Source organism: Schistocerca nitens, chromosome 8 (assembly GCF_023898315.1).
Source record: "Schistocerca nitens isolate TAMUIC-IGC-003100 chromosome 8, iqSchNite1.1, whole genome shotgun sequence".
In the NCBI taxonomy this organism is placed as follows: domain Eukaryota; kingdom Metazoa; phylum Arthropoda; class Insecta; order Orthoptera; family Acrididae; genus Schistocerca; species Schistocerca nitens.
In genome coordinates this window covers 90,425,819-90,442,054 of record NC_064621.1, presented here as the reverse complement: position 1 = coordinate 90,442,054, position 16,236 = coordinate 90,425,819, and the positions used below count along the sequence as shown (strand labels likewise).

The 16,236-nt window shown below is 45.8% G+C and overlaps 1 protein-coding gene across 1 annotated transcript in view; it reads left to right on the top strand.

Moving 5' to 3' along the window:
- The window catches only part of LOC126199413 (odorant receptor Or2-like), a 58,085-nt gene that overhangs the window by 34,880 nt on the left and 6,969 nt on the right, over positions 1–16,236 (top strand). Inside the window, exon 4 of the mRNA XM_049936331.1 lies at positions 14,293–14,448. Coding sequence (XP_049792288.1) covers positions 14,293–14,448 — 156 coding nt within the window. The remainder of the gene's footprint in view (positions 1–14,292; positions 14,449–16,236) is intronic.

The following is a 16,236-nucleotide window of genomic DNA, read 5'->3' as shown; positions in this document are numbered from 1 at the left end:
ACTATGAACAGCAAAGCGAACGCATTTTCACAGCCAAGTTGGATACTAAGCCCGTATCCACCACTACAGTACAATTTTATATGCCACCTTGTTGTGCAGGTAATGAGATTAAAGAAATGTGTAATATGACAAAAGAAATTATTCAGACAGTTAAGGGAGACGAAAATTTTATTGTGAGTGGTGACTTGAATTAGACAGTAGGGAAAGGAAGGGTAGGAAAAATAGTAGGTGAATATGGTCTGGGAGATAAAAATGAAAGAGGAAGCCACCTGGTAGAATTTTGCACAGAGCATAATTTAATCATTGCTAACAGTTTAAGAATCATGAAATAAGATTGCATATGTAGAAAAGATCTGGAGACACCGGAAGTTTCAGACTGATTGTACAACGAAAACAGATAGATTTCGGAACCAGATTTTAAATTTTAAAACTTTTCCAAATGGAGATGTGGATCCTAAAAACAATTTATTGCTTAGAAGCATCCTACCTGATCACCTGCATCCATTCATATCCACTGTGCATTCCGATGGACTTGGGAAATTCCAGAACGACAATGCGAAACCCCACACGTCCAGAATTGCTACAGAGTGGCTCCAGGGACACTATTCTACACTCCTGGAAATTGAAATAAGAACACCGTGAATTCATTGTCCCAGGAAGGGGAAACTTGATTGACACATTCCTGGGGTCAGATACATCACATGATCACACTGACAGAACCACAGGCACATAGACACAGGCAACAGAGCATGCACAATGTCGGCACTAGTACAGTGTATATCCACCTTTCGCAGCAATGCAGGCTGCTATTCTCCCATGGAGACGATCGTAGAGATGCTGGATGTAGTCCTGTGGAACGGCTTGCCATGCCATTTCCACCTGGCGCCTCAGTTGGACCAGCGTTCGTGCTGGACGTGCAGACCGCGTGAGACGACGCTTCATCCAGTCCCAAACATGCTCAATGGGGGACAGATCCGGAGATCTTGCTGGCCAGGGTAGTTGACTTACACCTTCTAGAGCACGTTGGGTGGCACGGGATACATGCGGACGTGCATTGTCCTGTTGGAACATCACGTTCCCTTGCCGGTCTAGAAATGGTAGAACGATGGGTTCGATGACGGTTTGGATGTACCGTGCACTATTCAGTGTCCCCTCGACGATCACCATTGGTGTACGGCCAGTGTAGGAGATCGCTCCCCACGCCATGATGCCGGGTGTTGGCCCTGTGTGCCTCGGTCGTATGCAATCCTGATTGTGGCGCTCACCTGCACGGCGCCAAACACGCATACGACCATCATTGGCACCAAGGCAGAAGCGACTCTCATCGCTGAAGACGACACGTCTCCATTCGTCCCTCCATTCACGCCTGTCGCGACACCACTGGAGGCGGGCTGCACGATGTTGGGGCGTGAGCGGAAGACGGCCTAACGGTGTGCGGGACCGTAGCCCAGCTTCATGGAGACGGTTGCGAATGGTCCTCGCCGATACCCCAGGAGCAACAGTGTCCCTAATTTGCTGGGAAGTGGCGGTGCGGTCCCCTACGGCACTGCGTAGGATCCTACGGTCTTGGCGTGCATCGGTGCGTCGCTGCGGTCCGGTCCCAGATCGACGGGCACGTGCACCTTCCGCCGACCACTGGTGACAACATCGATGTACTGTGGAGACCTCACGCCCCACGTGTTGAGCAATTCGGCGGTACGTCCACCCGGCCTCCCGCATGCCCACTATACGCCCTCGCTCAAAGTCCGTCAACTGCACATACGGTTCACGTCCACGCTGTTGCGGCATGCTACCAGTGTTAAAGACTGCGATGGAGCTCCGTATGCCACGGCAAACTGGCTGACACTGACGGCGGCGGTGCACAAATGCTGCGCAGCTAGCGCCATTCGACGGCCAACACCGCGGTTCCTGGAGTGTCCGCTGTGCCGTGCGTGTGATCATTGCTTGTACAGCCCTCTCGCAGTGTCCGGAGCAAGTATGGTCGGTCTGACACTCCGGTGTCAATGTGTTCTTTTTTCCATTTCCAGGAGTGTACTTTAAACACTTCCGTTGGCACCAAACTCACTAGGCATGAACATTATTAAGCGTATCTGGGATGCGACGTGCTGCTCAAAAGAGATCTCCGCCCCCGCATCGTCTTATGGACAGCTCTGTAGGATACGTGATGTCGGTGCCCTTCAGCACTACGTCAGACATTAGTCGAGGCCATGCCACGTCGTGTTGCGGCACTTCCGCGTGCTCTCGGGGGCCCTACACCATATTAAGCAGGTGTAACAGTTTCTTTGGCTCTTCATTGTATGTTCCTAAGTGGCCACCACCAGTTGAATTATGAATATGTTTAAACACTGGCGAAATTAACTCTACAGGTAAACGAATCTTGTCCTGGCATGTGCTGCAGCGCAAGAGTCCATTCCGGAGAGAATATCCTGTTACTTTGGCTCCTTCCTTAATCTGTTGTTCAATTTGAACTAACTTACAATCACTCTTCTGTTGCCTCGCTAAGCAACTTCCCCAAGGTCATCGACATCAATCCTTCGTGGTATCCGAACGTCCGAGTTTCTCTTGCAACATTCGACGAAGCAAATAGGCAGTTCGATTATACGTGACCCTGATGTGTTTTACCTGGAATCTGAAAACCGAAATTCAAGCGGCGCATTGGGCTACCCTCTGGTTTTTCTACGACATACCAGCAATCATGTAAGTGCCTGCTTAGGTGTTCCAAATTCGAACACTATATGCTCCAAATCGAAAAGGATCTTCATCCAGCCAAACAATATGACAAGAGCCTCCAACTCATACATGGAGTATTTCTTTCCAGGTATTGAGAAGGACCTCGGGCATAAGCTACAGTCCTCCATTCTCTCTCAATTTCCTACAATAATATGGCGCCGACACTGAACTGGAAGTGGCTACTTCTAATATAAACTCCCGCTCTGTGTCAGGTACGACCAAGACTGTCACTCTAGCTAAAGCCTCTTTTAACCCGTCGAATGCGGCCTATTGGATGTCCGTACACTTAGGCGGTTCTCGCTTATGTCCTAATTGGTTTAAAGATTAAGCCAAGTGCGCAAAAACTGTACACGTACTTTCGGAAAAAGTGCTTTTTCCTTTTTAAGAATTTGACGTGAGGACTGGTGAATCACTATATGTTTGGGGTCTACTCTCATTTCAATAGGGGAAACAATGTGCCCAAGAAAAGTATCTGTCTGCAGGCCAAAACTATTTTAACCGTCTTCACTGTTAGGGCTGCTAGCGACAATGACTTCTGAGTCACCCGATACGGAATCCAACAGTCTGGATAACACTGCGGCACCAGTTGCCAGACTCAATGGAGACCTATTTTGTGCAAACAAGTTCGAGCCGGTGTTAAATGTTGTCAGTGTTTCAGAGTACTCACCCAAAGGTACATGATGGTAGTCGTGGTTTAAATCAAAGAAGGTAAGAACTCCTATGCAGGTCTTGTAGGGGAACTGACCCATGACAACTTTTTGGTTTAACAGGTGATAATCGACAATAGGTCGATTGCCCTTCCCATCAAGTTTGGAATGAATAAAACTGGGAAATCATGTGGGCCATTCACGGCCTCGAAACCCCTTTGACCAGCTTCTGATCAATTACTTTTCAGTTCCGCTTCTCATGGGTAGATAATGTGCAGAGTGATACAAGTGGAGAAACCTGATAGGATAACTGAGTTTTGTACTTCTTTTATTCAGTACCTCAGGCTTAGCTGTTGGAACTTACGGGAATTCAGTCAATAACTTTAGCAGCTAATACGCTTGCTCCTTTTCTAAGTGACCTCCATTAAATTGTGATTTTTTCGCCTTAACGTTATACAGAGGGAGTCACTAACTATTGCCACCAAGAATAACTCCGAAAATAGGAGCTGAAAAGTTTGTGGGACAAAAGTTGCGTGGAACAACGGGGGCCATATTTTAACGTTAATTTTTTGTTGCTAGGTGAGGTTGCTTCAGAGATACGGTCAACTTTTTTTTTTAAATGGTATGCTATAACTTGGTACTTATTTTCTGACAGCGGCTATCGAGACAAATCCAATGAGGTGTAGCACTAAGCTCTTTGAAGGTCAACGAAGACCACAAAGTAGGCATGAACGTCCATTTACAGAAGGCGTTCCAAGTGACGACCATTGGTATCAATGCAGTGCTGCAATCTTCTTATCATGGATTGAGTGGTACTGCTTATCACATGGGCACTTATCGAAGCACATGCTCTGACCACTCTCTCTCGCATGTCTTGAGGTACAGTTGGAACGTCTTTGTAATCAATGTCTTTTACGAATCACTACAAGAAAAATTCCAGAGGCGTCAAGTCTGGCGAACGAGCCGGCCACGACACATCTCTCCGCGGCCAATGCAGCGATTTGGGAATTGTCTCTGCAACTCATTTCTGCCGCGCCGGATTAGCCGAGCGGTCTCGGGCGCTGCAGTCATGGACTGCGCGGCTGGTACCGGTGGAGGTTCGAGTCCTCCCTCGGGCATGGGTATATGTGTTTGCCCTTAGGATAATTTAGTTTAAGTAGTGTGTATGCTTAGGGACTGATGACATTAGCAGTACCATAAGATTTCACACACATTTGAACATTTTTTGAACTCATTTCTAGCCGTCACCGAAAAACGTGCCGGACACCCATCGTCTTGATTCCACATTCTGTCATTGTTACTAAAGATATTTCTTCCAATAACAGTCCTAATGTTTCTTGCAGGAATGTGGTGTGGTTCCTACCATTAAGATTTTCTTCGATGAAATAGGTGCCTATAATTCTGTACTCCAGAATCCCACACCATACATTCACCGACCACTGTCTTTGGTGTGCAACTCTGCCGCAGCGTATGCAGATTTTCACTTGCCCAAGAATGCACGTTATGCCGACTGACATTCCCATGGTTCGTGATCGTAGCCTCGTCAGTAAATAAAATCAAATTAATAAATTTGTCATCCTTCTGAATCTGAAGTTGATCCCATCGGCAGAATTGCATGTGACGCATACAATCAATACTAGTTAATTCTTGGTGGAGACAACACTACTGTGGCTCATGCCAGATTCCCTTGCGATTTGACCACAGTGGCAAGAGTACCAATTTCAGTTTCCTCGTTAGTAGCTTTCCTTTGCCGGATATGTTTCCGATGCGTTAAAGATCGAGTTGTTCTCAATTTATCATACACATATTTATATATACTACGTGAAGGGTGAGTACGCTGAGGATATCTTTCAGCGTATGTCTCTAGATCTCACTGAATGTTGTTGGCATTCTTCGCAAATGAGAAGGGATACATCATTCACATTCGCTTGATTTAACGATACTAGTCTTACAAGTCTTACCGTCCCTATTAGTGTTGTATTGCGAAAGCGTCAGTGGTGTTTACATGTCAATGGCACGTTAGATGGATACGCCGTATCGGCGAATATTTACTGTTTGCACGATATACGTGAGAGAATTGTCAGAGCATGTGCTTCGATAAGTGCCGCAGTGATAAGGAATACCACTCAATCCATGATAAGAAGATTGCAGCACTGTATTGATACCAATAGTCATCACTTCAAACACCTTCTGTAAATGGACGTTCATGTCATCTTTTTGCCCGTTTGCCTTCAAAGAACTTACTGTTACACATCATTGGATTCGTCTCGATAGCCGCTATCAGAAAATAAGTACCCAACTATAGCATCCCATTAAAAACAAATAAATTTGACCTTCATATCTCTGACGCGACCCCACCTAATAACAAAAAGCCAACATCATAATATGGCCTCTGTTGTTCCATGCAACATTTATCTCACAAACTTTTCAGCTAGTATCATACTTTCGGAGTTATTCTAGGTGGCAATAGTTAGTGACTCACCGTGTATAGGATGTTATGGGTGTAAATGCAGATGTTGTGACCTTTGGTACCTTAATGCGCACCCACTTCAGTGGTTTTTCTCTGCTTCTAACAGTCTTCCCGCAGACACGTCACATAGTTTACTACATGGTGTTCTCTGCACACCACTAAGTGCTCTATGCATGACAGTATAGACTCCCCGTTTTGCGTCCATGAGTCCACACTTCAACGCTTGAGCTGCTGCTCAGGGTGAAGTCAGCAGTAATGGCTTGCTCTTGGTGTTTAGTACTCTTTCCTCAGCATCAATAAAGATATCTTCACTTATACCCCTAAATCCCTGTATGCATATCTCGGCGGGCCATGCTTCAGGGTCTGAACATTCTTTCTGGCTGAAATCGAGGCACGGAAGTCTTATCTCGGTCGAGAATGCACGCTGTTATCTGTAAGAAATCACTACCTAACAGTCCCCCTGTTGACAATCCTAGTATGACAATGAAATCATTGGCCACGTGACATGATGAACGCCTAATGTAATTCTCGCTGTTTTTAGAAGTATTGAATAACACACGGCTACTATGACAGCTGACGTGAAGCAATGCGGTGTGCCAGAGCTTCTAAAAAGGCACTTAATCAGGATATCGGGGAACTAAAAACGGAAGTAGAACTCGTAAATAGGGAAGTAGTAATGACAAAATGGTGGCAATCCGTAGAAGATACTGGTTGGGAAACACGAGGGAAAGTAACAGAACTATAGGAGGCCCTGCGGCACGCTGTAAGGTGTCAGCTAGGGGTAAACTTGTCGGCGGTATTTAGAGGGTCTAAGGAAAGTACAGAAGGAATTTACGCTGGAGCTGGGGTTGGTTTTAGAACCCGAGCAAAAGAGTTACCTTTTTAGCCACAGTATTAGTGAGAACTGATGGTGCGAAACCTTACATTTTCGTTTCTATGCCAGTAGCAGGGAAACAAGCACGTTACGAGTGCTACATAGTTCGTGGATTTCCTGTCCAGTGGGTGATACTGAAGAAATTTGTAAAAATAAAACGCAGCGACTATTATTAATTGCAAAGACAAGGGAATATATATGGAAATGGAGGAGTCAAAGTTTCAAAAATGCCGCCGGGGGGATATCACAGTTTGTCCTAATATGGTATTAACAGAGGGGCAGGATTCCTCTGCAGTGAAATTGTCAATGGGGAAAGAGGAGGTAAGAGAATGCTATAAGAGATGATAAGGCCGGAATTGTACGTTCGGTAGGTAGAGGCGCATTGGTTATACTCTACTTTTGACAAATGGTAGTAGTGCCTAGTTGTTTCGATCAGTGGGAGCTTATGTCAGCAAAGAGGCTAGAATTGAAAGGGAGTGGTTTGTTATTAAATGGAACAGCGTGCGAGATAGTAGGGCATACTTTCCATCTGTCCATCGTGATTTCAAGGATAACTCACCTGAATATTTCGCAGCCTCATTTGTATTGGCCAGAGGAGCCCATGGAAGTGCTACCTGCCACAGATATAACCAGCTTCAGTCAAACTCTTGGGCCGGAATGAATGCAGTGTAGAAAAACTTTTCTGAACCAGAAGAAGGGACGAGTCAACCTGGAAAGCTTATTGCAGTATGTAAATTTATATTGGGAAAATCAGCAACGGAAAGAGACAACATAGCACAGACTCAGTCAACATCTGATCTGCCCGATGCAGTTCTTAACTGCAGTAATTTATGAACAGGGAAGAACCGCTGATACAATTTAAAATCTAACAAACAAACATTACTACCTGACTCCACCAACATGCACACTGTTTTATTATTCCGACCCGCACACACAAATGGTAAGGAAACTCATGACACTTTTGCTACCTTATTCCAACCTATCAATAGCCGATGGAAATCTTTTGTCTGAGCTGTCGTCCTCTGCCGTCAGCTCCGTCTGGGGGACCTGAAATCTCATACTGGATGACTGACACGATTCCCCTTCCCACCCCTGAGGTTGAACTTCTATGTTCAATGATTCGGATTTATTTTGCCCAACTACACGCTTCTCATCACAAAACCTAATATTCTCGATTAGGAATGCTATTTTATCGAGATCCTCTAAACTCTCTTCTTTAGTAACACAAATGAGGTGAGAGCAGTTTTCTGGTCGCATTCCTTACAAGATGTGGCTAATCACTCCGTCCACTCTAGACGCACCGCCATAACTTCTCTCCTAACATTATTACTGTAGTGCACATGGGTCTTATTCGTACCTTATACTCAGTGGCAATGCCTGATAGTCAAATAATTCCTCAATCTACTCGAAAGCTCTGCAACACGTTTTTGCAGAATTCAGCGAAAAAGTCATATATGTCAAGATCTCACTAATTACCATTGTTAACCTTCCTTTGGCTGAAGGACAGACAAGTTGAGTGACTGTACGGTCATCAACATGCAAGGCCCTACCTTAATCTTCCAACCACACAGACAACCACAACACATGCATTATTTGTTCATCAGTATCTGTGGCCAGTCACGCAGTCTTAGACAAACAGGAAACAGATGTCTTGGCAATTCTCCAAACCTTTTTCCATCTTTCACCATCACCTGCCCCGAAGTGTTTCAAGGGTACCTCTTGACCGACTATTTCAAAAAGAAAACCAATACCTGGTCTAAAGTTACTTCCCCAACGAAGAAGGTTTCCTTGAATTTGTAACTGAATATTCTTCTTGCTGTGTCTAGACAAGACAGTCTAGACACAAGGGAGGTAGCCGAAAGGGCACGCGTCAACTCAAGCCGTCTTGCGTTAAGTCTGGAACAGGATTCGTAATGAATGCAATAAAGAAAAGAACGTAGCTATGGAATATACTTAACTTTTAATCCTTATTTGTATACAGCATTCTTGATGATACAAGTGAGACTATCTTGCGATACATGCAATGTTACAAATGGCGCCTTGCTAGGTCGTAGCCATGGACTTAGCTGAAGGCTATTCTGTCTCTCGGCAATTGAGAGAAAGGCTTCGTACGTGTAGTCGCTAGCAATGTCGTCCGTACAACTGGGGCGAGTGCTAGGCAGTCTCTCGAGACCTGCCGTGTGGTGGCGCTCGGTCTGCGATCACTGCCAGTGGCGACACGCGGGTCCGACATGTACTAATGGACCGCGGCCGATTTAAGCTACCACCTAGCAAGTGTGGTGTCTGGCGGTGACACCACACTTCTCACTCAAGTCTTCAATATCTGGATTCAGTTAGGACTCCATATTCACCTTATACATATCCTGAGTTCTATTAACAAAATCAGACTGAATTCTAAAAATCTGAGTACGATTTGTGACCCTAACTTGTAACAGTTCTATATTCGCAAGCACACTGAAGAGCCAGCAATCACACACGGAGATAAAAGCTGTTATCACGAGAAGGTGATGCACTATACCGGGTAAACATCGGCCCAGATCAGCCAAGCTGCCCTACATTGGCATGATTCGAATTGCTGACTCATGCCGCAATTCTACTCAATACTCGTCTCTGATCCAGGACCTCATCTATTAAAAGTCTCGAAAATACAAACAGAGCAGTAGCCACAAATATATAAAATCCTGTGACTTTTCAGGCTTACCCGACAGATATGTTGTAAATACATTTCTCGGGTTTGCGCAGGATCGTATTGTGTAAATCGCACAATGTTTCATCAATGCAGCTGCTCGACATCTTCAGGTGGTGGTGCTAGATACAGCTAACACTGCTGCAAGACGCGGCTAATTATAATCGCGCAGCTGAGTCGAAATTTATCAGCCCCAGAGCGTGCGCGGGAAGACGCTAGTAGTTGGAGGAAAGTGGCGATCCTACTCAAGTGCCCCCTGCTAGGAGCCGCAGAAAGGCCTTCCGTGCGTTCGCTATGGAGGATGACTGTGCTCCCTGACGCTCCTGTGGTTGAAAGCTCAATTCAATCACAGAAGTGCGTTGCGTTGCGTCATGAATCGGAAGTTCGTGTTACATACAGTCCTCCCCACCTATACACTCCATCAGAACCCGAACACTCGCACACTCAGAAATGACGCTCACTTTTTGGATGGTAGAGAGCTAGGTGTCACAGTGGTAACCTGATGAACTCTAATAAAACCCATAACACTTTATATAACCGCATTAAAATATTCAATAAATCCTGGTTGTGGAAACAGCTTTAATCCCTTCTTGTACAGTACAAAATGTATAGAGTAGACGATAGGAAGTAATTTTGATCAAAATTAATTTAATTAGAAACTACTCCATATGAAAGGAATCATTAAACTCCGTTTAAAAACCTTAAAGTGTTTAAATCCTTCTTCAGCCAATGAAACTTGTAAAATTCAATGTGAAGTATGAATCTTACAACAATAACTTTCAAAGTTCAAAGCATATTTATAGAAAACAAATACAACGTTTACAATTGTAATTTCCTGAACCTATGACCATGCAAACTCTGCTGTACAAAGTAAAGGCCCCAGCTGCTACAAAGTTGCCAGGAACCACCTCCGTTTAATAGAACATACGCCACGGCCTCCGCATAACTGCCTCTAGTTTCAAGGCTTCCGCAAAACAATAAATAAGCCACCAGTAACGAAATACATACATTTAAGCACAAAAACTGAACAAAAATGTACGATAAAAATATCAGTCCAAGCGTCAACAGCCGAACTCATTTAAAACTTGAAGACATTCTTCAAATAATGACACAACTGCCACAGCTAAATGTGCTACCGAACTTTAAAGTATTTTACTTGACATAGTTTTCTAACGTATCGGGAAATTTACAGGCGAGGAACAATGAAGTACCGATTAATTGTACTATAACTTAATCGCAACGTCAGTCACCCATCACTCGGGTAGGAATTACACAGCCATAGTTGGTAAAAGGCAACAGTTCCTTTCGCGCAGTGTAACGGAAAGTATGTTTATCCTAAACACTGGTTAGATTGTGCAACGCTCTAAGTAACCTCTTAGTAAACTATAATACGACCGATTGGAAACCAGGATGAGATGCACTGATAGGCTACCTAGAACGAAATTGTTAACTTCTTAAAGAAACTTAGTAAAGGCGGATGCTTACACAGAAGTAGTCTAATATAGAAGTAACCACATTATGAAGGAATGCAATTCTGAATATACAGCCAAAGTGTCGTGCCGTTCTCATCCTGCCAAGACTCATAACTACACTCCTGGAAATGGAAAAAAGAACACATTGACACCGGTGTGTCAGACCCACCATACTTGCTCCGGACACTGCGAGAGGGCTGTACAAGCAATGATCACACGCACGGCACAGCGGACACACCAGGAACCGTGGTGTTGGCCGTCGAATGGCGCTAGCTGCGCAGCATTTGTGCACCGCCGCCGTCAGTGTCAGCCAGTTTGCCGTGGCATACGGATCTCCATCGCAGTCTTTAACACTGGTAGCATGCCGCGACAGCGTGGACGTGAACCGTATGTGCAGTTGACGGACTTTGAGTGAGGGCGTATAGTGGGCATGCCGGAGGCCGGGTGGACGTACGCCGAATTGCTCAACACGTGGGGCGTGAGGTCTCCACAGTACATCGATGTTGTCGCCAGTGGTCGGCGGAAGGTGCACGTTCCCGTCGACCTGGGACCGGACAGCAGCGACGCACGGAAGCACGCCAAGACCGTAGGATCCTACGCAGTGCCGTAGGGGACCGCACCGCCACTTCCCAGCAAATTAGGGACACTGTTGCTCCTGGGGTATCGGCGAGGACCATTCGCAACCGTCTCCATGAAGCTGGGCTACGGTCCCGCACACCGTTAGGCCGTCTTCCGCTCACGCCCCAACATCGTGCAGCCCGCCTCCAGTGGTGTCGCGACAGGCGTGAATGGAGGGACGAATGGAGACGTGTCGTCTTCAGCGATGAGAGTCGCTTCTGCCTTGGTGCCAATGATGGTCGTATGCGTGTTTGGCGTCGTGCAGGTGAGCGCCACAATCAGGACTGCATACGACCGAGGCACACAGGGCCAACACCCGGCATCATGGTGTGGGGAGCGATCTCCTACACTGGCCGTACACCACTGGTGATCGTCGAGGGGACACTGAATAGTGCACGGTACATCCAAACCGTCATCGAACCCATCGTTCTACCATTCCTAGACCGGCAAGGGAACTTGCTGTTCCAACAGGACAATGCACGTCCGCATGTATCCCGTGCCACCCAACGTGCTCTAGAAGGTGTAAGTCAACTACCCTGGCCAGCAAGATCTCCGGATCTGTCCCCCATTGAGCATGTTTGGGACTGGATGAAGCGTCGTCTCACGCGGTCTGCACGTCCAGCACGAACGCTGGTCCAACTGAGGCGCCAGGTGGAAATGGCATGGCAAGCCGTTCCACAGGACTACATCCAGCATCTCTACAATCGTCTCCATGGGAGAATAGCAGCCTGCATTGCTGCGAAAGGTGGATATACACTGTACTAGTGCCGACATTGTGCATGCTCTGTTGCCTGTGTCTATGTGCCTGTGGTTCTGTCAGTGTGATCATGTGATGTATCTGACCCCAGGAATGTGTCAATAAAGTTTCCCCTTCCTGGGACAATGAATTCACGGTGTTCTTATTTCAATTTCCAGGAGTGTATACAGGTAAATTCGTCCACTATGCTGCTGGCTAGTGATCCCTCTCGAAGAGTTCGCGCCTCGTGACGGGAGACTGAGCCCTGTTGTTTACTGCGAGCTATCAGCTGCACTCCATGCTACAATGGAATGTCGTGCACTAGACCAAACCAAGAAATGCAGTCGAGCGTTCTTACCAAGGATACGGCGCTCACGTTGCTTGCACGCCCGAGGCACTACCACCTGCTACCGCTCTCACAGCACTGTCCCTAGAGACAACTAGCCGAGCACGAGCGCCTTTCTATCTACACATTATCCGCCTGCCCATGGTGCCAATCACCAAAGATCCTACGTATCGACAAAGATCGTAAGCGTGATGGATAACCCGCTCACCATGGCTTTTACAGATGTCTATAGCTAGTTTTAAACAACTGGTACAGAGATACAATGGCAATGTTATACATTAGTCTCTGCCGACTGATTTCGTCAACTGCACTCATATTTTGGAACCATATCGAAAATATACAGATATGAACCTATCGGTTACGATAGTAACAAGTTCAACTAACAGCAAATTTACATAGTATGACACATAATAAAAATTATTTTTTCATTGTGCGACATATCGCGTAAATTTGCTGATAGTTGGACGTGTTACTCTCGTACCCGATTGATTCATATGACACAACTGTTAATATTGAACCGAAATCTGTTATTTAAAAAATTAATGCACTCAAGACGGAAAATAAAACTATTTTATTTGATGATAAGCATGTAATATATTTATGGTATCGACTGCATGAACGTCCTACATTTAGTAGGTTGTAAAATATCTGTCTGGAACCGCAAGACCGCTACGGTCGCAGGCTCGAATCCTGCCTCGGGCATGGATGTTTGTGATGTCCTTAGGTTAGTTAGGTTTAACTAGTTCTAAGTTCTAGGGGACTAACGACTTCAGAAGTTGAGTCCCATAGTGCTCAGAGCCATTTGAACCATTTTTTTGTAAAATCTTTTCATTACTTTTTTGGGCTGTAAACGAAAGTTTAGAAAGCGTTGGAAATTTGTTGAAAGTAACTAAGTCCACTCTTTATCAGACACTGGATGAATAGTGTGTGGCTAATTTGCAGTCCATTGTACGAAGAGCTGGTTTCTCAAGCTCTTTAATCTCATGACGTCATATCTTAGTATGTGTCGTACATCGACAAAATTTAGAACGTAGAATCAGACTGGATTTTTTGTTCATAATTTATTGTGACTAGAGTCAGTAGTAAAGAAACGATAAATGCTTGATGCTGAAGTTCTATTACGTGAAAAGCAAAAATGTTGTAGACAACAAACTTACTTCCATTCGTTATTTTGTGAGGGCTCTCAGCGAGAAGCAGCTATGTGTTCTCACTTAGAAATACTGACTGAGTATACTTTGGGCAAGTCTCACGTTACGCGTTTCACAGTGTCAAGATGTATGCATATAGTCCCTAAATTTAATATTTGGTTTATAGTGATAAACCCTTAATGTACGATTGTGTATCTCAATGTATAGATTATAAAAAGATTTCAATTTTTTTAAATTCAGTCAGTGGTTGTATCAAATACTGAAAATCAGATTTCTGTTGCCGCTGGAAGCTATCAAGTAGGCAACCTTCAACTGCTGCCTGCTTCAGCCGTTTAGTAATATACTGCAGATCAGTCGTGGTGAGAAAACAGGCTTTGTCTATTCCTTCTGGCGTTTTATCTCAGTAGTGTGGCACACTGTGTATTCGCTTGTTATGAAACAGTAAGCATGAAGTTACAGGGAGCGCTGTTATGGTCTGTTGCCGACGTACTTGTTTGTGAGCCAGTGAGGGTGTCTGCACTATTCCGCGGCGGAGCGCTTTCATCAGCAGACTTTCTGTTTGCAGAATTCCCGGCTGGTGAATTCTGTGTACACGTGCGGCTGGCCGGGCGCGCCGCAGAAGCTGCAGAAGGCTCTCATAATTATTCTACTGCGAGCCCAGAGGCCCCTCGGAGTCACGGCTGGCAAGTTCTATCGCGTTTCCCGAGAGACGTTTGTGAGCGTGAGTACCATTTATTTGTTGTCATAAAAATAATGTTTCACGGAATTCAGGAATTCTCATCGAATTTCTGTGATGGAACCCTCTGCGATTATCAGCCGGGTCGTGGCGTCACGTTGTTGCAACGTTTCAAGGAGTTTCTCATTCGTCATCTTCAATAAAAGAGGCAGATACATCTGCGGGCGTTGTGGCAGAGCGGTTCTAGGCGCTTCAGTCTGGAACCCGCGACCGCTACTGTCGCAAGATCGAATCCTTCCTCGGGCATGGATGTGTGTGATGTCCTTAGGTTAGTTAGGTTTAAATAGTTCTCAGTTCTAGGGGACTGATGACCTTAGATGTTAAGTCCCATAGTGCTCAGAGCCATTTGAGCAGGTACATCTCCGTGTTTGAGCACAAAGAGGTGCTGTTTCGCGCTAACTGTCTCTGAGATTCTGTCATCATAGACGCGGTGGATGGTTCAAACGGCTCTAAGCACTATGGAACTTAACATCTGAGGTCATCAGTCCCCTACGCTTAGAACTATTTAAACGTAACTAACCTAAGGACATCACACACATCCATGACCGAGGCAGAATTTGAACCTGCGACCGTAGTGGTCGCGTGTTTCCGGACTGAAGCGCCTAGAACCGCGCGGCCACAGTGGCTGGCAGACGCGGTGGAAATACGAGTACATAATTCTGTTGTCAAGCGGGAGAGCGGTTTCCAGCTGAGCTCCGCTTGATATGTAACGTTAGCAAAAATACATCGGGAACCCTTAGAAGTGGAAGCGGCGGAGGAATTGGGCGGAATAGACGGGCAACAGCACGACTTGACGCTCGAGTCCCTCACGCCTAAAGCGGGGACCGACGTGTTCTCTAGAGCCATGCGACGGGCCTACCCGGGATTCGAACCCGGGATCTCCTGCATACTAGCCAGACCTATCTTTTTTACGCCGTATGGTAGCTCAGCGTGTTCGGTCAGAGAGCTGGCTATTGTCTCTAATACAAAAGTGAGTGAAGGATCAATAACGAACTTCCACGGGTGTCATGTGACGTCCGCTACGACCAAATACAACGAACAATTGCGAACAAAATGCTAAAAAAGGAAGAAAAAGAACCTATGCCACCGAAGACAAAGGAATTAGCGTGGTTGCTCGGACTTTTCCCAAGCACGCCCCCCCCCCCCCCCCCCAGCAAAGACGCATTCTCAACTTACTCCACACACTTCGAAAGTATTGCTCCATCCCCATTTTGGTTCAAATGGCTCTGAGCACTATTAGACTGCACTTCTGAGATCATCAGTCCCCTAGAACTTAGAACTACTTAAACCTATCTAACCTAAGGACATCACACACAACCATGCCCGAGATAAGATTCGAACCTGCGACCGTAGCGGTCGCACGGTTCCACACTGCAGCGCCTAGAACCGCTCGGCCACCCCGGCCCCTGCCCATTAACCTCAATGCTCGTGGCAAGGCCTATTCCTACACGAGTTCGAGCGTACGTGTGCATCTGCACAGAAATGATTCTAGGCTTCTGATAGACGTTGTTATATGTGTGTGGTGTCTGTTCTTTCGGACATGTCCGATAGAACAGGCACCAATACACATCAAGTAACTGTGTAAACCAAGATTCGCGTTTCTCGTTGTTTTATGTCAAGTACCAACTAAACAGAACGCCCAGCGTTAATAACGGAAACACTGTAAAAGTACTTCACTCGTGCAGTCTCAAGATTGAAGCATCACACAAATTCAGAAAAGAATAATAATTTGGAAAATTACAACACTGCCACCGAGCACTTGATTAAAGTTGT